The sequence below is a fragment of the Chelonia mydas genome, chromosome 3, assembly GCF_015237465.2.
Source record: "Chelonia mydas isolate rCheMyd1 chromosome 3, rCheMyd1.pri.v2, whole genome shotgun sequence".
Classification (NCBI taxonomy): domain Eukaryota; kingdom Metazoa; phylum Chordata; order Testudines; family Cheloniidae; genus Chelonia; species Chelonia mydas.
In genome coordinates, this window is record NC_057851.1 from 201,545,422 (window position 1) to 201,572,207 (window position 26,786).

General features: G+C 51.1%; 1 protein-coding gene across 1 annotated transcript in view; it reads right to left on the reverse strand.

Annotated features, from left to right (window-relative positions):
- Window positions 1-2,758: 2,758 nt before the first annotated feature.
- The window catches only part of MERTK (MER proto-oncogene, tyrosine kinase), a 61,102-nt gene continuing 37,074 nt past the window's right edge, over window positions 2,759-26,786 (reverse strand). The window contains exons 9-19 of the mRNA XM_037896331.2: window positions 22,249-22,402; window positions 20,468-20,621; window positions 16,720-16,805; window positions 16,079-16,174; window positions 15,023-15,103; window positions 11,923-12,015; window positions 11,080-11,198; window positions 8,643-8,752; window positions 7,975-8,134; window positions 7,328-7,464; window positions 2,759-3,487 (exon numbers count right to left, since the gene is read on the reverse strand). Coding sequence (XP_037752259.1) covers window positions 2,992-3,487; window positions 7,328-7,464; window positions 7,975-8,134; window positions 8,643-8,752; window positions 11,080-11,198; window positions 11,923-12,015; window positions 15,023-15,103; window positions 16,079-16,174; window positions 16,720-16,805; window positions 20,468-20,621; window positions 22,249-22,402 — 1,686 coding nt within the window. The 3' untranslated portion in view covers window positions 2,759-2,991. The remainder of the gene's footprint in view (window positions 3,488-7,327; window positions 7,465-7,974; window positions 8,135-8,642; window positions 8,753-11,079; window positions 11,199-11,922; window positions 12,016-15,022; window positions 15,104-16,078; window positions 16,175-16,719; window positions 16,806-20,467; window positions 20,622-22,248; window positions 22,403-26,786) is intronic.

Below are 26,786 nucleotides of genomic sequence, written 5' to 3' on the forward strand. Positions count from 1 at the left end.
CGGACACATGACGAGCATCTGGCTGTGCCCAGAGCCACACAGCACCTTGGGCAGTTTACCCAGGAAGCAGCAAAAGGCGGCTACTATCTGAAATAACCAGCAATTGCTACCCCCAGTTTGCCACACTAGGGTTTTGAGCGTCGTCCCAACCAGCTGTACACAGCCTGGGGCTTTGCTTCGTGGTGCGGCTCCTGAAGTCAGGACTGCAGTTTGGTCCACACAGCTTCGGCCATGAACCAACTCTTGAATATTAGCTCTGAGGCTCAAGCAACTGTGGGGGGCATGTCTGCCAGTCTGCCCCCAACCCAGTGGGGCAGTGCGGAGTGAGTGCAGTGCCACCTGCAGGCTGACAGGTGCCCAGCAGGATGAGGGAAGGAGAGGGAAGCGCAGACCTGGGTGCGGGGCTGAGCGAATCGACACACTCTCTGCTTCCTTTGTGAAGCTCCTCTTCTCATCAGACTCAGGAGCGGGGGTCCCATTTGGCCTTCTAGAGCAAGCCAGCCAGCCGGCTTTGGGACCTGGATACATGTGTGGACGTCAAGGGTCTGCCCGCCACAGATCCATAGGACTGCACAGCTCCCTAGGGGCTAGGAGTCTCCCATGGACTCTTCCTTTTTTCCAGGCAGGCTGGGTGACGGATGTTGGCACCATGCCTCGGAGTCCAGTGATTCTGATAACGGAGCTGGCCTAGTTTAATACAGTATATACAGCAAGTCATACAGCAGGGCACAAAACTATGAAAGCTTCCTCAGAACTGCACCAGTCGGCCTCACCCCGCTAGCGAGATGGCAGCATTCCCCAAGCGCTCCTAGCCTGGGCTAGCCGAGATGCCACCGGAGCTGCAAATAACGGCACTGTCTCGGGTAGTGCGACTGGGTAAATGCTGACTTTCGGCTGAACTGTGAAAATGTACATCTTCAAAGGGTGTACTGAGTTACGCATCTGGATGGGTTTCACTCTGAGACAACCTAGGCCAAAGCTGCAAACAAATTCCTAACAAGGAACAAAGAGTGCTCTAAAAATAGCCCCCTGGCATCTGTACAGTTTCAATATGACCAGGAGGCAACACCGCAAAGATTCCAACCTACGTTCCACCTTTTTCACACTTCGGGTCAGACTCCACCCTGGCCCTGCAGAGGCAAGCACTCCTAGTGATTTACAAAGAGCACGACTCCACAGCTGGGGACAAATCTAGGGAACAGACATCACTGCTGGCATTTTATTAAAGAAGAGACCTTTGATTCTTGTCAAAAAATGTGATCCCATTCTCTGCTTTAACAACTCTCTATAAACTGGACAGATGTTGCTGTGATTGCAAGTTTGTGGTGACCTTGGTACTAATACATATAATTTAGATTGGGAAGGAAGCATGAACGACACTCACGGAGACCCTAGTGCAGCAAGGTATTTCAGCATATGCTTAACTGTGATTAAGTGAGAAGTCCTAGTAACATGAACGCTACTACTCACCTGCGTAAAGTTGGGCACATGCTAAAGGGCCTTGTTGAACTGGGTCCACACCAGTGCGGGCTCCAATTCGGCAAAGCAGTTAAGCCCGTGTTTAAGGTCTATTGATTTCCACGGAGGCTCAGCATGGGACTTTCATTAAGCACATGGCACAGTGCTTTGCTGAACCGGGGGCCAAAACTGGCAGCCAACACCATCAGCACTCGCCTGAAGTTAGGCTGGCTCCCAGACCCAGGTTGATGCAAAATAAATGCCCTGATTTTTGGGGGGTGCCCTACTCCCGTTGTTGACGTGCTGATACTCCAGGCCACCTGCGAGCGGAGCAGCAGGTGCTCTGGGCACCTGAAAACTGGCCTCTTATTCCAGTGCCTGAATATGGATTTAGGAGCCAAACTAGATTTCCAGGTTTGAAATTTTAGCTATGTGCTCTAAAATAAAAAAATAAATGAAAAATACCCACTGCAGTTGCCCCAGGTCCCGGCTCAGCTGTTCTCATGTTGTCAGCAGGACGGCTCCTCGGCACGGTTCAAACGCTCTACCAGAAACACATCAACTGACTGTCTCCGAGGGGCGAAGGACAGCGTAGGTCAGTCTGTCCCACGTCCATCTGATCACAGCCCACGAAGGTGCACTGCTCAGTCGCTCTCTGTTGCTTCTGACCCAGCAGCTCTGGGGGTGAGGCAGGGATCAGGGGGTTTCTAATGGCATGAGCTCCAGGACAGGACTGAACGCTACACTTGGGAGGCTCCTCGGAATCCGTAGCAACCTACAAGCAGGAAATGAGCTTGCCACACAATCCCTTTGGACGGTGCACATTACATCCTTCGCTACGGCCTGCCTCCACCCCTGCCGCCTTGGGCTGTCTCCTACAAGGGAAACGCTACGCGGGAGAAGCCCCTGCATTGCCTGGCGCTTGTGCAGGAGGTGAGGGGGCGCGTGAGTGAACCAATCGGGCACCGTACAGCATTGCCAGGGCTGTAACCTGTTAATACAGCCCTTTCACCAGTCACCTTCCAAATACCAAATCCTGAGCTCAGTTCTACAGCTCTATCCCATGGGCAGGGCAGATTGTGTATCAGGGGACAGTGTAACTACAGCTCGGACACTGTTAGCCCCTGTTCATGCAGTTTTTAAACAGCAGAAACATCCCAAGACTGAACTATCACTTACTCCATTTAATAAAAAAGAGAAAAGAGCATGAACACCAGGGTTTTAACACTGAGCTATAACGTAGGGAACGGCTGCAGGGGAGGGAAAGACTCCAATTCCAAGACAGCAATGGAAGAAGAAATAAAATAGACCACCACAGGTTGTGATTTATTAAAACATAATCCTGCCAACTCTCTGGTGTCGATCGACAGAGACATCACTTTGTACAAACTCAGATCGCTTGTGTTGCCTTGGCCACTCGCTAGATGGCTGGAATGGCCCAGTCACCTTACAATGCTATTTCTGTAAGACACAAATACGCCAAGTGAAACATTCGCTGCAAACGTCTGGCCTCCGAATAGCTCAGTTCTCGTTTCACAGCAGAACTTCAGAGTCCTCAGAAGAGTCATCTGCATACAGCAGTTCATCTCCTAACGAGCTGCCCAGCATCAGGCTGGCTGGACACCACGTGGCCCCGCTCCGGGCGACAGTGCCCTGCAGAAGAGGGGCGTGCCCCTGTTCCAGAGTCAGGGTGCTGCCAGTCTGTTCGTCCGTCTCCCCCTTTAAGATATACCTTTCCTCCTGCTGATCACTTTCATGGACATCTGCAGTGACAACCGTGGTGTCTGGCTTGGGGGAAAGGGACACAGTTACGTAACTGGGATTGAGAGCCACGTCTGTCTGAGGGAATTCGGACTCTTCCATCAGCTCCTCGCTCTCCTCCGGCAAGCTTGTGTTGATATAAATGACGTCTTCAGACCCACTCACTTTGGGCAAACTTTCCAATAGCTTCTCCAGGTGGAGTTTTAGCTCTGGGAATGCAGGTCGCTCCCGGGGGTCTGCTCTCCAGCAGGAGTACATCACTTCATACCTGAAAGCACAAGGAAATAGAACAGTTCTTCAGGAAGCTGCACTGTTCACTGAACGGTGCTGAACGACACACAGGACAGCCGTGGCTGAAAGAGAGCATCCTTTCATCCTTCGGGCTCTGCTGAAGGAGAGGCTTTCATTTATGAGAAAAATCACCATTGCTCCTAACCATTTATCTTCCAAAATTACTGCTATAGGCCTATGCAGTATTCTGGTGGGCCCAGACTATGAGAGAGACAAGGTGTACTCCAGAGTCACCAACTTTGGTGTAGCTAGAAAATGCCTCAGCTGAGCCCACACAGGACAAAAAGGATCTGGTTCAAGGTGACACAGCCCTTAAAGGGTCCTTGTGATATTAATTTTAACTTTATTTTACTTGTAAATTCTCAGAATATTCCATCGCTATTCCAATAGCAAATGGTGTCACTTGGGGGAAGATACGCTGCATTCTTCACATGTCAACAAAGAGGTCGATTCCATAATTTAACAGCAAACCTCAACTAGGGGGCTCTGCCCAGCACCTGACCAACATCTATAAATAGATCTTTCTCCTGCAATCGGAGTTCCTCTCTTATCGCCCTCGAGTCCCAGGGGCAGCAGAGTATTCGTTGCTTGATGGGGACGGGAATGTCCTCCGAGTAAAGTGTTCTGAGGAGGAATCTAGATAAACTCTTCTACCTCGGAGGGGACAGGCAAGCGTAGACTTTCCGGGGCCACCACCTACAGTGACCAACAAAAGCTGACTCCGGGCTGGAAAGGAAAGGCAGCTGTTGTCACATCCACTATTGCCATGCGCTCTGTTGCTCACAGAGACATCACTGACTGGCCACTGGAGTACGGTCAGTCGCAGAAGTTGACAGCGGTAGGAAAAGCAGAATAGTCTAGGACAACACTGGGAGCCAGGAATTGTGAAGGTCTAATCCTAGCTCGGACACCAACTCACTGGGTGGCCTTGAGCCGGTGACCTGTAACCTTTCTATAGCTCAGTTCTCCCCGTCTGTAAAATGAAGCTAACTCCTTCACTGGGGTGGTGGGAAGACATCTTTACATTCAGTGCAACTGAAACGGACCCCTTTGGGCTGGCAGAGGGATTTGAACCCAGGACATCAGCAGTGACAGCACACGGCCAGCTAGTACCTTATGGCAGGGCCTAAGAGAGGAGTCTTTTTGAAAGCAAAGATATGCCTCTGCTTCTTTATGGTCTTCTGATGCTCTGCACATTTCTCTTCACTCTTTTGGTATAAACTAGAATGTGAAGAGTGTGTTAATCAACCCTCGTTTCTCTCCCTGATCAGCTGAAAACAACTTAAAGTTTAACTATGGGTCATTTTTCCTTTAAAAAAAACAAAACCAACAATTTTCCAGGCTGCCTCTAAATTTGAGAGAGACAAGGTGGGCGAGGCTGGTGGAAGAGACGAGCTTTCGAGATACACCCTCTCTCATTTCCCAGGCCCAACACAGCTACAACACTGCCAGCATTGTCCTGCTCAAACCCTTTAGGCACAGCTACGTAACCCGCAACTGCCCACCTCATTTCAAATGACTGCCACCAACCTGCGTTACCCCTTCTGCTTAACAATCTGCCCCAACCTGTATTTACCTCAGTCGCTCTGCTGCCTTCCCCAGGCTGGAAGACGACCTCTTTGTAGCTCAAAAGCTTGTACCTCAGCAAAAGTTGGTCCAGTAAAAGATATTACCTCACCCACCTTCTCTCTCTCTAAATTTTATAGACAACTACACTCAGGGGCCCAATTACAAGGATTTCTGTATCATTAATTGATTATTAGTTGACGTTTGTTTCTTTTAAGACCTGCTGGGTGAAGAAACCCTCATCCACCTCACCTTTCCAATATCCTGGGACCAACATGGCTGCAGCGAGGCTGCAAACAACAGTGGAAGATATCATGTCTTTTAAGACTTGACGCTTACTGACCTCAGTGCCCCAAATACAATACTAAAAAAGGTACTGCCGGATGCCACAAGCGAGAGTGCAGCGATCCAGGCCAAGCTACAGGCCAACTAGTCTTTGGGAGTTGAGGGCACGTAGCACTTTGCTGGATCTGCTCCTGATGAGAAACAGTGTAGCAGGTTCCTTGTGTGCACACTGGAGGGTATAACTAATTGGAAATTAACAGTGACACATTACAACCATTAATCCTTGGACATTCGCCCTCGTCTGCCATCTAAGAGGTTGATCCAAATCAACGGTTTATTCATGACTCGCTTCAGGGAAGGGCATTTAAAATAGCGCACCCACAAAACCACGACTTCAGGGCTTGAATTCATGCCAAGATGCCATAACTTGGCAGCAATCACACTTTCCATGCAGCTCTTTTGCCAAACAATGGTTACAACGGCACGGAAGGCGGTGGGGAAACGGTCCGGTTTACTCTTGCGACTAAATTCCAACAAGCGCGCCCAGAGCCAGAGCGTGAGAGGAGGCTCTAGCTGTGTGCCAGGCAGAGTTCGCAGACGGGCTGCTTTTCTCTACCAAGCTGCAGCAGCACAGAGAAGGGGAGAGAGCAGGAGAGACCTTTGCAAAGGGAATGCCTGTTTAGCGAGGTCGGGGCTTTTGGCCACTATCTTTGAGCGCTTCCCTTTTAGGGACGGTTATTATGTAACTTCCAGAGGCCTGTTTATTGACATGGTTTCCCCTTGGCCTGTGGGGGTTTTAAACATTTTGAGCTGTGACTGCACACAAGAATTCTTCAGAAACTCCGGCAGTTCAGCCAACTTTTAATACAAACCCCTCTGTGAGCTGCCCAGACATTTAAAACGCCTTCAGAGCTCACCCACATTGTAAGGTCTCTTCTCCATAGATTTACAGATGCTAAGGACAGAAGGGCCCATGCTGAACATCTCAGTGGGGTTGTGCACAAGAGCTCGAGAGCAGAACTGGCCCCTTATCATCCAAGTTTCCTTTTAAAGCAACAGGATTTCGCACGTGAACAGTATCACCCAGCATGCCCCCTGAAGATCCCCTCCAGGAGCAGCTCCTTCGGGAACGCTAGGGAAGCCCTATACGTGGCAGCATCTCAGCTCCTGAGAGCCAGACTCCAAGTGCACACCCCCAGCCTGGGCTTTACAAAGTTCTTGGCAACTCCAGCCTGGGGTAGTTAGCAGCCAGAACACCCTCAAGCTGAAGCAAAATTTTAGAAGAGTTAAGTTACAGACTGATTTGATATGCCGATTAACTCTACATTAATTTATAATACATTCCTCGTGTCCCTCTAAAGCAGCTGTTCACTAAACCCCTGCACAATTAAAGGCTCATGGCTTGCAATTTTTAAAACTCAAATTTTTAAAACCTTTTTGTCTGAGGTTGATGCCGAAATCATCAGAAACCCTAAAAACCGAGGGCCGGATCCTCAGCTGGTGTGAATCCGTGGAGCCCCACTGCAGTCAGTGGGCTCTGGCCTCCAGCTTGTGGGAATCAGTGCAATTCCACTGAAATCAGTGGGTCTACCTCAATTTACAATGTCTGAAAATCTGGCCCCAAATGTTTCTTTTGCCATTTTGTAAAGGAGAAATGGATGGAAGTAATTTGTGTCAATAAGCTTTCAGCCAGAGCTTTTTATTCCCCAAGTTTCAGCCAAGTTCACGTTTGAAAGCTAAGCCCCACATCCATGACAGCCGTTAGTTGCTGTGTCCAATTAGCTACAGTGAGCCACAAGACCATGGGAAGAGCGTGAAGAATGACGCGTAGCAAGGACTCTGCAACTGAGCGAGGGTAAATGCTGACAGGCTGGGTGTTACTGAAACAGTTGAGATTGACAAGTGCAAACATGTTCCTGTGAATAAAGTGAGTCCACATATACGAATGTACCACATCAATACTCACAGCTCATCCAAGCAGTCCTCTGGCTGTTTCAGCCTGTGACCGTGAAGGAGGTAGTCATAGATTTCATGGTTCTGCACTCCTGGGTACGGAGTCATCCCTCGAGTGGCTATCTCCCACATCGTAACCCCAAACGCCCACTACAAAGAACAAAGGGAAAGCCTATTAAGATGACATTTCCAGAAGGACTGAATGAGTCATTTCACGGGGAAAGGTCATTTCCTAAAGTCCATCAGGATCTTGCATAATGTGGATAATTATATGCATAGTGTGAATATGTTTCCAAGCTGGAAATAACATGCTATGTCCTACAATAGCTCAGTGGCTCACTCAATAAACCTATTCCAGGAGCCTTTACAAGCAAAGAGAGATCTGTGCACCACGCATCAATGTGGCTCTGTTTACTGTCAAATCCTCATGCTTTCATTTATTTGGCTTTTCCATTTTCAGGATACAAAAACAAATGAAGCTAATGTAGGCGACACCCCAAAAACAACACAGTCCGATTAAAACAATCCAAATATGAAAATCAGAGGGCTAAGAAACACCCGCAGCGATCAACATTTCCAACGACTGGCTGTATTACACGCTTCTACCATGGACTGGAGTTCTGACGGTAGGATCGGGGACCCTGCACCTGGTGTACATACCACGTCGCTCTTGGTCGTGTACACCCGATCAGCCAGGCTCTCAATCGCAATCCACTTGACAGGCATTTTAGCAATGCGCCCCTGGCGGTAATAATCGCCACTATAGATCTTCTTCGACAAGCCAAAGTCTGCCACACACACAGTCATGTCGTCCCGTAACCTGTCCGTGTTTACAAGGAAATGTTAAAATGAATGCCGAACGAGACTATGTTTACTTGCTCACAGGTGTAAAGTTACTCACACTTCTCCAGGATCAGGGCCTCCAAGCACCCCTCGCCCCATGTTATTTCTTACTAGGGTAAACATGCCAAGATTTAAAGTGGAACAGCTGGCAAAGGTCTTATTCCTACCGCCCACCCTCCATCACAAATGTTAAGGACAGACGGGACCTCTGTGATCATCGAGTCTGACCTCCTGCATAGCACAGGCCACAGGACTTCCTTTTGCCTACTACCGTTCCCGTGAAAACTAAGTGAAAGAGAAAGTCTGACAAACCACGTTCTGAGTTAAAACATGAGCTGTTTTCACTTGCCTGTTTCTCAAGACCGAGGAGATTTGATAGGAAAGTGAAAGGTTTCTTTCTAAAGTGAGTGCGTCAGAAACACCACGAAGAGCCTGCACAGGCTGGCATTTGACTATCTGCAATGAAACAGAGAAACCAAACTCACATGCAGTTTCGAGCAGCTAAATCTCGATGGAGAAATTGCCGAGTGCTGAGGTACTCCATGCCGAGCGCAATATCGACCATGAACTTCAGCAAGGTCTGCAGTGGTACGTGCTGGGAAGAGAGGGAGGAGGTTAGCACGTACAGGAAGCATGCGAAGGCTGGAACATTATCGGCAAACACTGCTGCAAGTGGACCCCAGCAACTCCCATGTAGCCCAACAAGAGTTAAGGCCACTTGAAAACCTCAGCAGAGACACTCACAGGCCAGGGCCCCAGGGAAATGAGAAAACACATTTTCCATTTCTACACAGCGGCCAGTCGGACAAGGCTCTCTTTGATCAGTGCATAATTACATGCCAAGCTACCAGCGAGCTTTCCCGTGGTTCATAGCCCAGGCAGACCTGTTTGCGGTGGGAGCACTGAAATACTTCATTGTTCAGGGCGGCCTGGTAAACCATATCAGTTTAGTGTCAGAGCTCTTCTTTGTCAGACACAAGGAGTAAATGAAACAATTTCAGCACGGCCCAACAGGAACAGCACAAGCAACTCCGCTTGCTCACAGCTGCATGATTCTCAGCATCGTGTGGCGTCTTACTGGTGCTCCGCCGGGGTTAGCTCACCAAAACAACAGGGTCTATTTAGTTAGGAAGATACGGAAACAATCTGGGCCAGGCATGGCAGTGTAGAAACAAGGGGAGGCATTATCTGCCAGGCCACCACCATGGCTACTGCAACGAAACGGAATACCACTGCTGGCTGCTCTGCTGAACGAAAACCAAACCACCGTTCCCAGCCCCGCAATGCGACCCCGGAGACCAGGGATGTCTGGGCACTGAACTCGGCATTAACAAAGGTTCTGGGAGGTGGATCTCTGGTGCTTTCCCTCGTACGGGGCTTGAATTACACGCACTGAAGCCCATGGCAAAGCTCCCACTGACTGCAGCGGGGCAGGATCAGGGCCTTCTCGCTGAGGGGATGGGACAACCTCACAAGCACCCGACAGACTATTTTTTGCATTCTTATGCACTTAGACTAATCTTATTGCCAGAATAGTCACCAGACACACTTTGGGTGCCTGTCCTCTTCTCTCAAAGGCATTTATCTCATTTGTTTGTCAGCATCTAATGAATTTTATAGATAAAAGATTTAAACAGGAATTCCCCTTTTTTAGAAACAGACACATCTCTGAGCTTTAAACCACGGAAGCACCTCACGAGCTAGTTCTCAGCGAGCCAGACACGGAGGGCCCAATTCCCCATTGCCCTACCCCGGGGCAGGCGTTCCCACCCAGGCAATGTGACTGCAAAACACTCTTGTTCTATTTGGTAGCATTGTGAGTAGTGGAAAGGGCGACCCAGAGGCTGAAGAGCCAAGAGCCAATGTAACCGTGTTGCACTAACAGTGGATGTTCGTTATCCCGCCTCCCTTTGCTTTTTCTTATGGAGAAGCGCAGCTCGGTTTTATTCTTCATAAACCATGAAAAGCTCAGACACTCCATGGGCCAAGTCACTCAGCCGCTGCGTGCTTCAGTTTCTCAGCTGTACAAAGGGAGTGTAAAAACTCTTTGCCATCTTTATCTCCAGGGCAAAGTCCTGGCCCCTGTGAAGTGAATGGCAAAACTCCCACTGATTTCAGTCGGGGTGGGATTTCTTCCCTGGTGTTTTGGAAAGACAGGAGACTGCTGAATTGGAATTAATTTGCAAACTGGACACCATTAAATTAGGCTTGAATAAAGACTGGGAGTGGATGGGTCATTACACAATGTAAAACTATTTCCCCATGCTAATTCCCCCCCCCCCCCCCACAACCGTTACTCACACCTTCTTGTCAACTGTTGGAAATGGGCCATCCTGATTATCACTACAAAAGGTTTTTTTCTCCTGCTGATAATAGCCCACCTTAATCGATTGGTCTGTTAAGAGTTGGTATGGCAACACCCATTGTTTCATGTACTCTGTATGTATAAATATCTTCTTACTATATGTTCCATTCTATGCATCTGATGAAGTGGGTTTTAGCCCATGAAAGCTTATACTCAAATGAATTGTTGGTTTCAGAGTAACAGCCGTGTTAGTCTGTATTCGCAAAAAGAAAAGGAGTACTTGTGGCACCTTAGCGACTAACCAATTTATTTGATGCATCCGATGAAGTGAGCTGTAGCTCACGAAAGCTCATGCTCAAATAAATTGGTTAGTCTCTAAGGTGCCACAAGTACTCCTGTTCTTTTTGCTGATACAGACTTACACAGCTACCCCTCTGAAACCGGAGTCCTTTTTATGTTTCAGAAAAATAAAGCCAGAGTTTTTACAGTTCAACGTAAGGCACTGGAAGATCTGGCTCTGGGTTGATAATTAATGCTGAATACAACCTGGCATCAGCTCCTCCTAGCAGCCTTGTTGGTTAAGCGCGCCAGTGCTTTGCAACAGCTGAGTTCGTTACCTGGGGGCCTGTTTCAAACCGCGAGCGCAGCAGGAAGCTGTGCAGGTCGCCGTATTTCATGAACGGGAGAACCACCATGGGCTTCGGGATCTGCCGGGAGCTCAGCTCTATGCACACACCTGGAACAAATGGAAGAGGAGCGTCGCGCACCAGGCCAGGCCATTGCCTAGACTGACACCCATCCTGGAGCTGAGTCCTAGGAGGGCTTGGTGAGAAAGCTGGGGCTTGCCCTTGGCTGGGCAATCTGTGGGTCCCGTAGAGCTAATGTAGCTGGCTCTTCAATACCCACTCCTGTCTGTCCCCTTCACTGGGTACAGGGGAACATCAGGGCAGGGGTGTCCGCGTGCTCTGGCAATGCTGGGCCAGCAGGTCTCAGCTCCACTGTCCTGGGGTCCCTGTGCTGGGCATAGCCAGCTGCAAGCAGCAGTCACTGTCAGTCAGTCTGATGAAAAGAACCCAAGCCAGATTTCCGTACGAGAGCCCAGCGTCACCCCGCCCCGAGCAGGCTCTGAGCTACAAAGTGGCTGCTGCCGAGAGCAGAGGCCTAGAAAGGTAAAGGTGCAATACACAGCACCAACCCAGAACTGTTCCCCAGCTGCCACCACCAGGCCCTTTCCCTACAGGCAATCGTCTTCGGATCTGGACTGCCGCGCTCTGCTGGAATGTAGACGTGCTGTCAAATTTAACATGCACTAGTCAGAAACCTGTGCATTTCGGGAGAGCAAAATATTGGAAGCAGACGGGCAATGCAGATCGGACAGGAGCATCACCCTATGCTTTTGCTAATGGCAAAATTCCCTTGGGATGGAAAAGTTACCTCCCCCCTGGGGGCTGTCCATGTACCTAGGAGTTTGATGACATTTAGGTGATCGAAGTCCTTCATGCACGCTGCTTCGCTGAGGAACTCTTCGATCTCTCGCTGAGAAAAGTTCTCCACTGAAAACACCAGAAAAGGGAGGTCACTTAAAACAAAAAAAGATTAAACTCCCCAAATCATTTCTGTTGTGATGGGTCTTATTGCCAGGACTTCCTACTCTGGGTAACTGTCAGAAAAGCCCCCTCCTAGGTGAGGGAGAAAGGAACGATATTACCAGACAGAAAGCAAGAGATGGGTAGCAGGCCTGCATCGGGATGTTTGCTGCAGCGATCATGGGCTTTGCATGGCTTTCATTTTATTCCTGGGCAGAAGTCGGAGCAGGGGGAGGGTGACGGAAGAGGAAAGGGTTATTCCGGTTTAGGGTTCAGAAGAGAGCAGGGAATATCGCGTCCAGCTGGGTGGGTGGGTGGGTTTGTGCACGGCCTGCTTCCCACAGAGCGCACGGCGTGGGCTGTGTTAATGCAGCGTGCCGCTGTCTCAGTGCACCAGCCGAGTGCAGCAATGCGTTGGCTACCCTGAGCTCCAGCAGAAGAGATCCGTGCCCAGGCCCAGACATGAAGGTCTGAGTAATCTCTGGGCACCTTGTCTATTACATTTCCTGGATCACCTGTATCATCGCTCTAGGGCTGGGTGCAACTCCTGCTTGGAGTGCCTGCGGGGTGCTCGGTTTATCTGCAGGTGCTGCAGAGTGAGCCCAGGAAGACAGTTTCTCTTCTAAACTCTGCCTGGTTTTTCCAGTCCCTCTGCTGTAAAATGCTGATCTGCGTTCTGTCTCCCTGGTCTACTCTGGCCATTTGGGGAAGCTGTCCATGTACAACCTAGAGAGAAATGGCAGGGGAGGTAAAACCTTTTATGGGACCAACTTCTGCTGGTGAAGGAGGCGAGCTTTCAAGCTCACGCACAGCTCTTCCAGTCAGAAGACAAACTGAAGAAGAGCTCTGTGTAGTTTGAAAGCTTGTCTTCCTCCCCAACAGAAGGTGGTCCAGTAAAAGGTATTCCCTCCCCGACCTGGCCTCTTTGAAAGAGCCAGTCATTAAGGGCATGTTGACGCAGACAGATGGTTGAAGGCTGGGAGAAGCTGGTTTCTCCCAGTTGTCTGCAGGAGCCTGAATTCAAGAGAGTGGAAAATCTCCAGAACAACAGAACAAAGAAACCAGGTGTTGGGCCAGCTTTTTCAAAACACCCAGGCTGAGAAACTGAGAAACACAGTGGACTCACAGACACACAGGGAAGGTGGGCAGGAGAGGGGGCTTGCTTTCATAGTGGGAGAGTGTGTGATGGTCTTGATTTAACTGCAGGACCAGCCAAGAAAGAAGAAAGCTGGCCACAAAGTAGAGGGAGCGAAATTCCATGACCAAGAGGAGAATCCTTGACTCCCTGATGGGGCTGCCACCTGGCTGGTTTTTGACTGGCCTGGCTGGTTTTTCTACCGCCTTGTTGGTTGCCGGTCCAAAGACGTTGTTTGCTAGGTGTTTTGCTGTTGCTGGGTATTTCTGGCTATCTACATGGGTGGCCGCGTGTGCAGCAATCTGGTAACGCGGGCCATGCATGTCACAGCTCGACATGCACCACAGCCGCCCAAGGGTCCATTCGGCACCCTGGTCCTGCTCTGCATGCATGCAGCATGCCGGAGCAGACACCAGCTAATCAGGAAGCAGCGCCCTAGCCCCACCCTTGAATCTCTTCAACTCTTGTGTGACTGGCCAGTTTTTCTGTGCCTTGGAGGAAACTCCACCCCCTAGTGGACTCTGACCTAAGCCAGACAGCGCTCCAGAGTGGTGGGGAAACAGAGTCAGGGAACCGTTTATAGGGTCTGTCTGGATCTGTCTATCTTCTGTGCTATCTAAGCAAAGAGTACATGTGTTTAGAAACCTTTGCAAAGTCTAGCTGCTTGTCTGTCTGCTTCAAGCAGCACAGATCCCTGGAGAGTTCAACTCCACAAAGGTCTGGAGTGTGGGACCCAAACACAGCAGCCTGGTGAGTGTCCAGCAGGGGGTGCTCTCCCAGGGCGGTGTGCGACATCTACTGTAAATCCTGCGGCACACAGCCCAGACCGGGTCCCTTTAGTTTACAGCACTGCTTATAAAAACGCTGGCAATTTACGCTTTCCTTTGTTGACGTGGGGAGGGACAATTTATCTACAACAGACGTGAGCCCAGGGGTTGGCTCTGGGGAGGAGACCTGGAAAGAGAAGCAGCACCATGCAGCCCATCCAATGACATTTTCCAGCATTCTTGTCCACATCTCACACCAGAAATGCTTTATGAGATGGCCACACCACCACGTCCACGGCAGATTCTGCAAGCGCGGCAGTTCCAACACGAGGTGGGTTTTGACATTTCCCTTGGGTGGGGAGCAAACACTCACCTAAAATTCTGCAGAAAAGCAAAGTGCCTGGGGAATGAACTGTCTGGGGCAGCAAACAAGAGAGACACATGGGGGACGTTACAGTAACGCAGATAATCAATAATAACTTGATGAAATCTGGAGAACAGCGAGCAAATTCTCCACTCAATAGAGAAGGTAAGAAGAAACCCCGTCGCCATCCAGCAGCTCCCTGCCCCCAGAGAGAACAGATCCTTTTGCTTCGTTTTCATTTTTCAGGATTTGCAATTCTGGGCTGAGCACTGAGCGCGCTTTCCAGAAATCGGACTGGCTGATCTGGCTACGGGGCATTGTTCTCTAGAAAGGGACGGACACACAAAGCGACACTGCACAGCAAATGTCTCCCCTAGGTCTTCCCTTACCCTCAATTCGATCACCTGACACTGACCCCAGGGGCCCTTTCCTGGGGATTATTGGGGAGGAGGGTCCTTATCTCCTCCTCCTAGTTATTCATTGATCCCCTTGAAATACCTTGTATCCAAGCAGCTATTGCTTAGCTATGGCTGACAATCCCCTGCCTGACAACGCAGTCTCTAGAACAAGCCACGTTAATGGTCCCCTGGGCTGGGCTGGCATTCACCCACAGCGCCAGGCGCTCTCGTCCCTGGTCTTGGGCGAGCTGGGCAAATCTTGTGACAAAACCAAACAGCACTAGATCTCACAGTCGTCACCGCTACTTACGCTTCATGGTTTTCACGGCGACTTTCTGCACAGTGCCACTGGGCTGGCTGAGGTGCCCTTCCATCACTGACCCGAACTCTCCTGTACCACGAGAGAGAAGGAACAGTCTCCTTTGTCCACAGCCCCACGGCACCACCCAGCCACACCCAGCCTCTGCATGAGAGACCCAAAGGCTGTCGCAGGGATGCTGGTAGGGCAGAGCACGTCTGGCCCATGCCGTGCCTGGCTCACACCACACACAGAGGAGAGACGGTGCATTGCGCTGGATACACCACAGCTGCTGCGACCGGCTGTCCCCAGCCCGGGGGGACGATGGAATCGCACACGGGGCTGGAGCAGGGACAGGCTAAGCACCAGTCAGACTGCAGCTCTGCTCCACTCACACAGGCGCTGGCCAGCCCAGAGAGTAAAGGACGTAGCAGCTGGCGATGGCGGCAGGGCCTCGGCTCTGGCAGAGCAGGGCTGGGTAATAACAAGGTGCTTAGCAAGGGGAGGGGCTGGAGCCTTCCACACCCCCATGCCCAGTTACAGCCTGCAGTTCCTGGGGTCACACATCATTCCCGTGGGGATGGGGAAGAGACGGGGCCATGCTTCCCCGGCAGGGCAGCGTGCTATCTAGGTAGTAGCAGTCCGGCTCCCTGTGCAGCGAGGGCCTGGGGCAGGCATTCTGAGCACACGCTGGCCCTCCGTGTTCTCCCGTCTACTACAATAGTCCCAGAGATCAGGGCCCTTTGTGCTGGGGGCTGAATAGACACACAGCGAAAGGCCGTCCCTGTGCCAAAGGGCTCACAACTTAGACAAGGGTGGGAGGGGAAACTGAGGCACAGAGCCATGAAGGGATTTGCCCAAAGTCAGTGGCAGAGCCAAGAAGAGAACCCAGGTCTCGTGGGTCTCAGCCCAGTGCCTTGTCCTCTAGGCCACCCTGCCTCCCCACCAGGCGCTGGGTCTTGGGAGGATGCAGGGAAACCCGCACGTGGGCAGAGGCAACGGTGCCTGCTAACACCATGCAGATTCAGCACTGCGTCCAACCCCCCACGGACATTCAGCACCACTCACCCTCTCCCAGAATCTTCCCCAGGGTGAGGGAATCCCTGTCAATCACGACGTCCTGGAGCTTCTGCTGCAGCTCCTCGCTGACACCCAGGCTGGCCACTGCAAGAGAGGCCCTTGGTGAGCTGGGAGCTCAGCACGTGCTCCGGATGCTGCAAACCCGGGACGGTCACCACAGGTGGACAAAACATCAGAGGCACCTTCAGGGCTAAATCCTGCCCTGATGCCTGTGGGGGAGGGCAGAACCGCTCTCTCCACAGCGCTCCAGGGACAAGCTGCCCCCCAACGTACCAGCCCCCAGCTCCCATTGAGGCCCATGGCATGTGAAGGTGCTCAGCCCCTCCGTGTGGGCCTGGTCCAGCCCTGGTGCATGCTGGAGTGGGGGAGGCCCAAGGAGGCCAGGAGAATCCCCAGGTAGCCAGTTACTCTATTTTTGTGGCTATTTTGTGTGTTGGACCAGCACAAGGAGGCTCCAGCGGGGCCAGGATCAGGTCCCTTGTGGTTAATTGATGCCTTGTTTGGTTGCACGCACACACACAGGTTCTTTCCCTGTGGTCCTGTTTCACCATCAGCCCTCTGCCCAAATCCCCACGTATTCCACCGCCCTCTCCACAACAGCCCGTACAACGGCATCCATCAGAGCTTACGTGTCAGTTCAATGGCTCTCCGGCTGTAGGACTGCTTTGCCGTGTAGCTGACGGCATGCTCTGAATCATCGCTGTGGAAAGCATCCCTAAGGGGACAGAAACAGAACGTGTGCCAGGGGAAGGACTTTTCCTCTCTCTTCCTGGAGCGTAGGGCCGCAGCTGCCCAGGCTAGTACATTCGCCTCCCTGAGATGGCTACGGTCAAAAGGAACCACACCTTCTCTCGCACCCAGTGCCTTTCCCTCCTGCTGCATGCTACCATCCCCTTGTTCACAAGGTCTTGTCAAAATCGCCATTTGCTACGTCTACACTTCATACAGCCAGTGCTTCGGTGCAGCCGCTTACTACAATGATGGGAGGGGTTCCCCGATGGCTGAAGGCATTCCACCCAGCGCTGCGTAAACAGGGTTAGGTCGAGCTACGTCTTGCAGGGATGTGGATTTTTCACACCCCGGAGAAACACAGCTATGCCGATGTAACTTTGCAGTGCCCACCAGTCCTACGCCGCTCTATAAAGGATGGTGGGGGGAAAACACCACTTCATCCACACGAATGGCTCATTTTCCTAATCACACAGCAGAGTGTGTATTGATAATAATATGGCCCTGTGATCATTGTCCTTTCACAGATTTTAAAGCCGGACGGCTCCATTGTGATCATCTAGTCTGACCTCCTGTGTAACATAAGCCAGAGACCTGCAAATTATTCCTGGAGCAGATCTTTTAAGAGAAACACCCAATCTTGATTTTAAAATGGTCAGTGATGGAGGATTCACCACAACCCTTGATAAACTGTTCCAATATTAATTGCCCTCACTGTGAATTGATGCCTTATTTCCAGTCTGAATTTGTCTAGCTTCACCTACTAGCCATGGATGGTGTTAGACCCTTTCTCTGCTAGACTGAAGAGCCCACTGTGAAATATTGGTGTACTGGGTATTTGTTCACCCACACTGTCATGTCTCACAAAGAAACCAAGAGTTTCTCTATTGTCAGCAGAGCCAATTCCCATTCTCAGCGTTAGCCAGTCATCTCAAAACTTCAGCCCCTTCCTCTTTCAGAAATAAAAGTGGATTACGGCCAAACAAGCAGGGAATCCCAGAGCTCAAAATGCTGCAGGCCTGAGACTGATATGTGCTCTGGAACCTTTCTGACTTGACTGTAGCAGACTCTGAACCCTACAGGGCCTTTTGCAGGAAGGCAGCGTCAGGGAAAACCAACGTGCCGATTTTAACACCTGTTAGCCAAACAGACGTGTGTGGGAAGAGACATTTACAGGATGTTCGCCCAGTAGGCAGATGGGATTCAGATACACCACCCATTGCCAGACTGGGATCCAGTGTAACTCCGTGGGAAAGCCAGAGCAGTTAGGATTCATTTATCCATTTTTGCAAACTCCTTTACTCCAGTGCTCTGCGGCCACAGGAACCCAAGTTGGGTTTCAGTATTGAAAGCTGCAGTGACCATTCTCAGAGGGGAGGAGCTTTTGCCACGACTGCAGACGTGGGAAGACAAACAACAGCCGTTACATCAAGATTCCCGTGGGGCTGAATTCCCAGAAGCATGTTATTGCACATGCGTAAAGAGCTGGTTATTTAAAAAGTTTTGACTAGAAAGAATCAAATTGTTTATGAACAAAAAGTGCAGGGGTTGGCCTACTTTGAAACCCAGCTTAGAAGGTCACAAGGGAGAATGCGTGCTGTTAATAAGGGACCATTGTCCACGATATTAAAAGCCACCACACAATGCAGCGCTGGCAGTCACTCTGCTCAGACAGGCTAAGGATTAGAACAAGTGTACTAGAAGAGTATCAGCAGCAGGGCTGCACAAGAAAACGGCACAGCCCACAAGCCCTGACGCGAGGCAGGACTAGTCTCACTCTTCCGCAGTACGGCCGTATTCCTCTGCCTTTGTAACAACCAAATTCTTCCTTCACAGTGTAAGTATTTTCAATGCAGCGAAGAGCGCTATTCCACAGCACTGAGCATATGCAGGCCAAATTCTGATGTAAAATGCAGCTGGTTTTTAGAGATGCACAAAAATCCCCCCTCTCCTCCTACAAAATAACCAAACCAAATCCCTAGGTTTGCTGTTTTTTAAGTGAGCTAAAATAATCTTGATTCATTTTTATCGACGTATAGAACTTTTCTTCATGGTTAGATCTCGGTAGCTAGCCAGAGCCCCTTAATGCTGGGTTTATAAAGAAATTTCCAATACCAATGATGCAACGTAAATAGCAAAGAAAACGATGTTTGCATAATAATAGTTGACAATCACATACTGAAGTTACTTATGCTGCTCAAGGGTTAGGAGATTGTTACATGGGTGCTATAGGAGATGAGCCAGGGGCTTTCATTGTCCATTTGCAAAACTTTGCTTGCTGCTGAATATTCTCTCTCTTGCTACTGAGCTGAAGCTGAGAGAGCTGAAGGGTCAGTGAGAGACTAGGCTCCCCGGGGGCGACTTTCCTTCCAGGCTGTTCCAAAGCAAGGAAAAGAACCTTGAACGAAAAGAGAAACACCTAGGAAGGAGATGGACGTTTCGGCCCTTCCACTCTTGTGAAAGACTCCCAACTACCTCAGAGGGAGTTCTGTCCACCTCAGGGATGCGGCATAGGGCAAAATGGATCCGATGGGTCTTAGATGGCATCCCAGGCCTTCCATGGAGTCACCGCGAGGATAGATTTGACCCAGTGTATTTAGCCTTTATTTTTTTGGCTTGTCCTTTTCAGTGGTGCTGGGTAACGAGTGGGGAAAATTCAGCTGCTGAAGAACGGTGGGGCTTTGTTGAAGGTGCTGGCTCCGGGACTGAGGCAACGCTGGCTGGGAGCAGGCTCTGCAGGTGAGGAGTACCAGGCTCACGTCTGAGCAGAAAGCTGGTCCCCAGGGAGAGAGCGTATTCGGTTACTGAGAAGGCGGCTCTGGCACGCAAGCGGGCTGTGGACATCCTCAGGGATTACCTGCCAGGCAGCCCCTTCTCCCTAGTGACAGACCGTGCGCCCTCACAGTGGCTTACTTTTGAAATAATCCATTTCCAAGGATTACTGGACTATAAAAAGAAGGGGAGAAAACCTGATCGGTACCCCCTGGGAGAACAAAGCAGCCAGCGCTTGGTGTCTGTAATAGGTGGTCCTCCCACCAGACGGGCTGAAGCACACGGTCAGTGTGGTGTGAATAAGAAACGGTGCTAGGCAAGGCCACCTCGTGCTAGAATTACATTTTGGACACTAGAAAGCATGTTGGTTTGGTTTGGTTTGGAACCCTTTGACGCCTCTCTCGCTCTTGTGGAAATCACTTCCCGCCCATGTTCTTCATTATGCACCTTATTCTTGTTTTCTTCCCAAACCATCTCAGCGCTGTCAGGCCAACGTGTTCTCTTTGGAGCCAGGGAACTGAGTAACTTCCATGAGCACCAGACAGAGGGATGCTGAGCCAAAGCTGCCCAGTTAAAGGCCCCGCAAGGTACAGGGCAGGTGGTGACAGGACCCTTGCCCTGAGCAGAGTATATGTCACATTCCATACAACACGAAGATCTGGCCGTGCCCCTCAGAGCCGAGGCTGTGTGTGCTGGCAGCTACTGGGGCGAATAGGAGAGGTGAAGGTTTATTTAAAACCGGAGGTAGAACAACTCCCGCTACTCCCCTTGGTCAGCCCACTTCTGCCCCACCCCAGGGCCACCAGCTAGCCCCACGCAAGGCGCTCCCTTTGGCCAGCGCTCAGTGCTACCGCAGCCGTTATTTCTGCGACTTACCCAAACTTGGTTTCCATCCGTCTTTTCCTGACCATCACTGAGAAATACAGGATTAACCCAATGGCGACGATCCCAAGGAGAAAGCCAAGGACTATGGCGAAGGAGTGGCTGTTTCCCGGCGCTGGAGTCGAGGAAGGCGCGGAGGCTGTCAAACCTACTAAAATAGCCCAAAGTAAAGAACATAAACAACACGTGGAGGGCTTTTAAACAACTCAAACCAAACAATGCATTCAAACCACAAAAGGCATGAAAGAAATACAGAAGCACTAGGAAAACATTGCATGGGGATGGAATACATCGCTGCATGGCTTTCTTTGAACAACAAACCCAGGTGTACAGGGATTTGGGGATGTGTTTTCCCAATGCTGGGCATGTTATCATCTCTATTACAGTAGCAACCAGGGGCCAACCGAGATCAGGGCCCCGTTGGGCCAGGTGCTGCCCAGACACAGAATAGGAGACCTGCCTGGGGCAGCTTGCGATCTAATCGGCCAAGCAGCCACAGGACAGGGGAAATGCTGTTCCACACATGTAGCCAGAGCAGGGGGCGGCTGTGAGCGGCACGGCTGTTTTCTGCCAGGGTGGGCGGGTGAAATCTGTTGGGGAGGGGGGTTGTTAAGAGGGGAATGACAAGGTGAGTGGGTGAGGGGCAGAGGAAGCGAAGAGGGGCAGGTGGAGAGGGGAGGGTTGGGGCAAACAGCCAATCTGCACAGGGCATGGAAAGACCCGAGCGCAGAAGGCAGCCCCCCTCGGACACTCTGCACCCGCCCTCTGCTCTGGCTAGTCACCAGCCCCTACAGGAGTGCTGGGAGAGGCTCTGCCATGCACATCCCGCCCAGAAGCCCTCCGGAGCCTGGGCCGAAACCCACGGAAGTGGTGAGGAGGCATCCAGAGGGCTTTGGACTGGGCCCCAGAGAGGCTCTCTGTGTGTGCGCGCATGCCCACATGTGTGTGAGCGAGCGACCAGCATCTGGATGACCTCTGACCCCGCCACCCAACAGAATCCCAGGTGGCGGCAGGCTGGGGAGAACCCAGGCCTGGAGACTGTGCTGGGTGAGGAGCTGGAGCAGGGGGGTGGCTGTATTAGGAGGAGTAGCCAGGTCTGTGGAAGAGCAACAAGGGCCTCTGGGAAAGAGGCAATCCGGCTGGAGCTGCGAGGACCTGAAGGGAGGGCCAGCTGTGGAGGATCACAGCTGAGACGCGTGCCCCTCATCCCCACCGCCACCGTGCTGGGGCCTTTGCAGAGCCAGGGCCCACTTGGAGAAGGCTTCGGAAGCTCATAAAACCTCGAAGCTGGTCCCTCCCCCAGAGGCGGCTGGCTTGGAGAACGGGCCCCTCTGCCAGGGGCACGAGGCCCCCACCCCCTCAGGTCTGATCTTTAGCTGGTTGCAGCGACCAGAGCAAGCAGAAGCTGATGCACGCTCCGGCTTGCGGGGAGGCTCCAGCAATGGAAGCTTTGCGAAGACACGGGCATGGGCACGCTAACGAGGACACGGTGGTAAAAAACGCACGTAGCCTGTCCACACTACGGTTCCGATCAACTGCTACCGTTGCTGGAGCTGCAGTGGGGTGAATTCCACACCGACTTGCCGGGGCAGAGGCAATCAGACAGAGCCGTGTGTGTGAACTACACGTTTAGATAGCTAGGCAGATTCTCCATGTCAAACATGCACATTACAAGGAAGTTGTCCAGGTTCCAAAGCCAGGCAATGCCACAAACAAAGTGGGCTCTTTGAAATGAAATGCCTCTTTAATGACACGACCATACTATTTGTTCTCACCGTCCCCTGGAATGAAAACTACCACTGGGTCGCTGAAGGGCCCGGTCCCCCCCTTGGTGATGGCGGCTACGCGCACAGCACACGTGGCGTTAGTGACGACGATCGCGATGGTGGCGATGGTGGCGTTCTGCTGGGCTTCAGAAGAACGATTCTGCTGAAAATGAAAAGAAGGAGAGAAAGAAAGAAGCTAGCACCGTGGAGAAGAACAGCTTGTTTTTGCTGGACCCGCCACAGAATGAAAACTCAAGATTTATTTTAATCTAACATTCTTTCCCGATTAAATTTTCTGGTTGCTGACCCTTAATAGCCAGTAGGAGTTATGACCCTGCGTAATGTGACTGGGAGCTATTTATAGCGAATAATTGTTCTTCAAGAACCGGATGAAAACAAAGTAGCTGAACAGGATTTCCTTTTGAAACCACTTCACTGATCGAGGCATGATTCAACCCCATTGTCATGCAGCCTCCCTGGCAAGGTGAAATACCCTACCGGAGGAGCCAGGGAAACCTACACAAGAGAAAATACAGTCACTAAGCAGTAGGGAGCCATGCAACGGGGCCGGTGGGGAGAGGGATAGTTCATGGGTCTCTATTTCTTGTCCTCAGGCTATCATCTGCCCCTGCTGGGGCCACGGGGCTTGCAGAAGTGACTCCAACACTCCCCCAGCTCCCCACTACACTCTCTGCCCAGCCAAAGGAGTCTACCTCCTACACAGATTTGTAGCCCCTTACTTGTATTGTTGAAGTTACCTACAACCAAGATACAGACTCACCCAGCAGAGATTACATATGGAGCCGGTCACAGTGAGGCCTTGTCTAGATGAGGGTTTAATGGTATTAGCTGCCAGGGCTGAAAAGTCTAGCATAGACTTTACTCCGTGCTGAAAGGGCGAAGGCAAATCCCACCCCCCCAACGCCACTTGCCCAGCGTTCTGCATGTGCCAGGACCTGCACCTGGCCACATGCCGGTCACCGGCCTGCTAGTTGAAAGAGCTTATTGCACCTTTGCTCCTAGCCCAGACCAGGGGGGGGAGGGGGGGGCAAGAACCCAGCAGCCGTCTAAGTTTTCTGCGTGAACCATTTTTTGGGCCCCTCGCACCAGGTTTGTCACACATGGCGTCCCGCACTTTGGCCCCGGCAGGGCGACCAGTTTGGCTGCAAAGGCTCCTAACGGCCCCACCTGTGACCATGTTACCACAAACTGACCTTGCTGGGGGAGGGACAGGCTCTCTGGGAACGTGCTGCGTGGGGCTGGTCTTCCTCACTAGGCTGCTCCTCTCTCCAGCAAAGAGGAATAGGCTTTCCCCACAGGGCAGGTTGGCCCCTCCATAGCACCCTGGCTGAACTCCAAACCTGAAGCTCTCAGTCAGGGAGGGGTTTCTTAGAGGAACCCAGGCACATCGCCTCATGCCAGTACGAAGTGCAGCACCTTATCTGTTGGGATTTGTTTTCTGCGTATCGCTCCTTTCGACCGAGAGGCGTCTCTCTCCCTGCTGCCCTGCTCAGATACGGCCTGCCACACACACGGCCTGCTTTCTCTCCCCTCTCACGGATACCTTGCTTCTGTTCCTTCTCGTTTTAGGGCTCATTGTCGCTGCCAGAGTTCTCCAGCCAATTTCCCCGCCCAGGTAAATTAGCAAAACTCTACCGAGGTCAGTGAAACGGGGACCATCTACACCCACCGAGAATTTGGCCTCTCTCATTTTTCCATGCACAAAGTGCAACCATAATGAAGCAGGGGAAGGCAGATTTGTAGCCGATTGTTTCCTACCCATGTGGCTTCACGTCATGCTAATGACATTTCTAGTTTTACCCTGTGTTTCCTTTCATGGCCCCATCACCACGTTAGATTTCTTTCAGTGTTATCACAGATGTTTTTCTTGATCAACTGTACAAGTGATTCCCTTTCCCACAAACTCATGGTTATTTCCTGCATTTCTTGTGAGTCAGCTGGACAGCTGAGAAAGTGACTGGCATTGCTCCATGACAACCTGTTACTGAAAAACAACCGTTCTGTGACAGATCATACAGCTGGCAGACTGAAATGCTGACTACAACATCTGCGGACAGTTTTCAAACACAGTGTGGTCGTGATACAGCAACAACAGGAAACTAGGTGAAGTGCGAGGTCAGCAGGAACCAAATCTGATTTGCAATTAGACAAAAGAACTCCCAAAATGGAAATGAAACTGCTATATTAACACACACACACACTTACACTTACAGGCCTCATGGATGTAGGTGCTGCTAAAATAGCTCTGTCCTGTGGCACATCACTGAAGAAGGTTTGGCCTCCAGTTATGCACGTGAATAGAGGGATACTTTCCTGCTCTTTTGCAGCATTCCCGGGTTTCTCCTGCTTTGCTTCCTGGCGCCCTGGGGCAAAGGGACGTCTGCAAGGCGGTGTTTGTGTGGCTGAGTATCAGTCAATGCAAAGGACGTCTAAATTCTTTAATCGCTCGTGTAGCTGTGCTGCGCCATGTGAGGACTCAGCCTGGAGGGATATTCAGCTGGTCGTGTACAACACGTGCACCAAGTGAAGCCTTCTCAACTCACGTGAGACACCCACTGGGTCAGATCCTCTGGTCCCCTTCAGGCTGACTTAACAGGACGGCGGAGAATCCCCTGGCATAGGGAAGTTGCCAAGTGGCATAAAATGGGCAGAGCCACCTCTGCAAGATCCCTTTCCTGCCCTTGCATTTTTGAAGGAGTGTTGGTGAGGGGAGAGGTTTCAGCATAACTTGGCTGCTGGAGAGATCCGTAGGGCTCCATGACCGCCGGCATAACTTAGAGCAGCCCCCAGGCTGCACCCAGCCCCAGTGTTGGGGGAGGGAGGGAGAAAGGCAGCTCGTCTGGCTCTGACCCGCTGGATTTAATAACCAAGAAAACCTCAGCTCAGAGCTGCCATGTCACAGTAAAAGCTGTAAACAAACAGGGCTCTGCCGGCCAGCCGGCAGGCAGGCAGCCGTTCCCTCAGCCAACAGCCTGTGCGAGGCCAGGTATCTGCATATGTGATTTAGTATCTCTCTGCTCCACAGCCCCAGGCCAGCACAGTGCTTCAGCAGGTACCTAACTTTAAGCACGCGATGAATCCCACTGGCTTCAATGGGCTACTCACATGCTTGAAGTGAGCCAGACACATGCTTACGTACCTTGCTGAATCGGGGCCGCTATTTCCATCTCATCTGACCCTACCCTCTTGGTGCATCGAAGTCCCTGATCCAGAGCCTGGAGGGAAGTGTCTGGACTGACTGAGACTTCATCTGGATAACCCTATGGTCAAGATTTTCCAGAACGGGTCCTGAATGAAGTTGGGATCCTACACCCACTTTTAGACATCTACCTTGGTGGCTTGATTTGCAAGGTGTTGCGGGTCCTCGCATCCATGCCCCAGTTCCGGCCAGCTCGAGAAGGCACCTGACCCCGTTGTTCAGGGTGGACAAGAAAGAGATAAAACGGGGTGTCCTCTGCATATTGAGAACGCCCTCCCCATGATTCCACCCTCGCCTGAGAAATGTTGGCCAAAGCAAGGATTGCTAGGACAGCTTGGGACAGGTTGCCACTCTCTGTGATTACAAGGCTCGGTTGGGTTTTGATCTGATGTGCGCGCGCCCTGGAAGCCGGCTTGCGAATACCGACATTTGGATATTTGTAGGGATGTGTATGTAGGAAATGTGTGTTCTGGGCTGCCTGCATTCTAACCCTGCGACATTACATGACAGTCAGCAACATGATGTTTTGCCCTGCAATGAAAGCTGTAAGTAGATGGAACGAATCAACCATAAACCACAAAAATAGACTTCAGCCCCAATTCTGCAAAGAGCTTTTGCCCTGTCCGGCAAAGTCCCATTCTTATGCACCTCGCCAAGATCTCCTACAGTCAGGAGCCACTCACCCACTAGCAGAGATTTTATATCTTCCTTCAGCTCATCAGGTTTTCCACACTGAATACAGATCACTTAGGATCAGTAAGCAGCTATGGTGTGTAGTTATCCTTAAGTAGAACACCTTTTTTATTGCTTAATAGTCTCATGTTGGAAATTCACAAAAAAAAGAATAATAAAAAAAGCCCCTTCTCCCCAGGCTTGTGAGAAGATAAACGTGTCAGCATCTTTTTCCAGTGTTAGTCACAAGATCATAATATTGTTTTCCCAATTTCATTGTGCGTGGGCCATATAGATGTCTGTGCAAGGATTAAAGGGGAACAGAAATCGCAGTGTCTTACAAAAAGAGTGTGAATCATTTCCATGCAGATTTCAAAAATGTACGCATTCAGCGCCTCTTTGTGTTCTAAGCTTTGGATTATTCAGAGGGCAAGAAACAGCCCAGCAAAGTATGCAAGTAAGCAGGCAACATCTGGACGGGAACATGTGTCCAGCTTGCCGGCTTCCTTTTGTCCGGTCTATAATGGCTCCATTTGCTTCACATTTGTTATGCAACTCCCTTCATTCCCGTGCAGGGATTTCCCACAATGCAATGGCTCCAAGGTCACGTGCTGTTCTGCCCATCATCAGCGGTGACCCAGGAGCAGCCGGACAG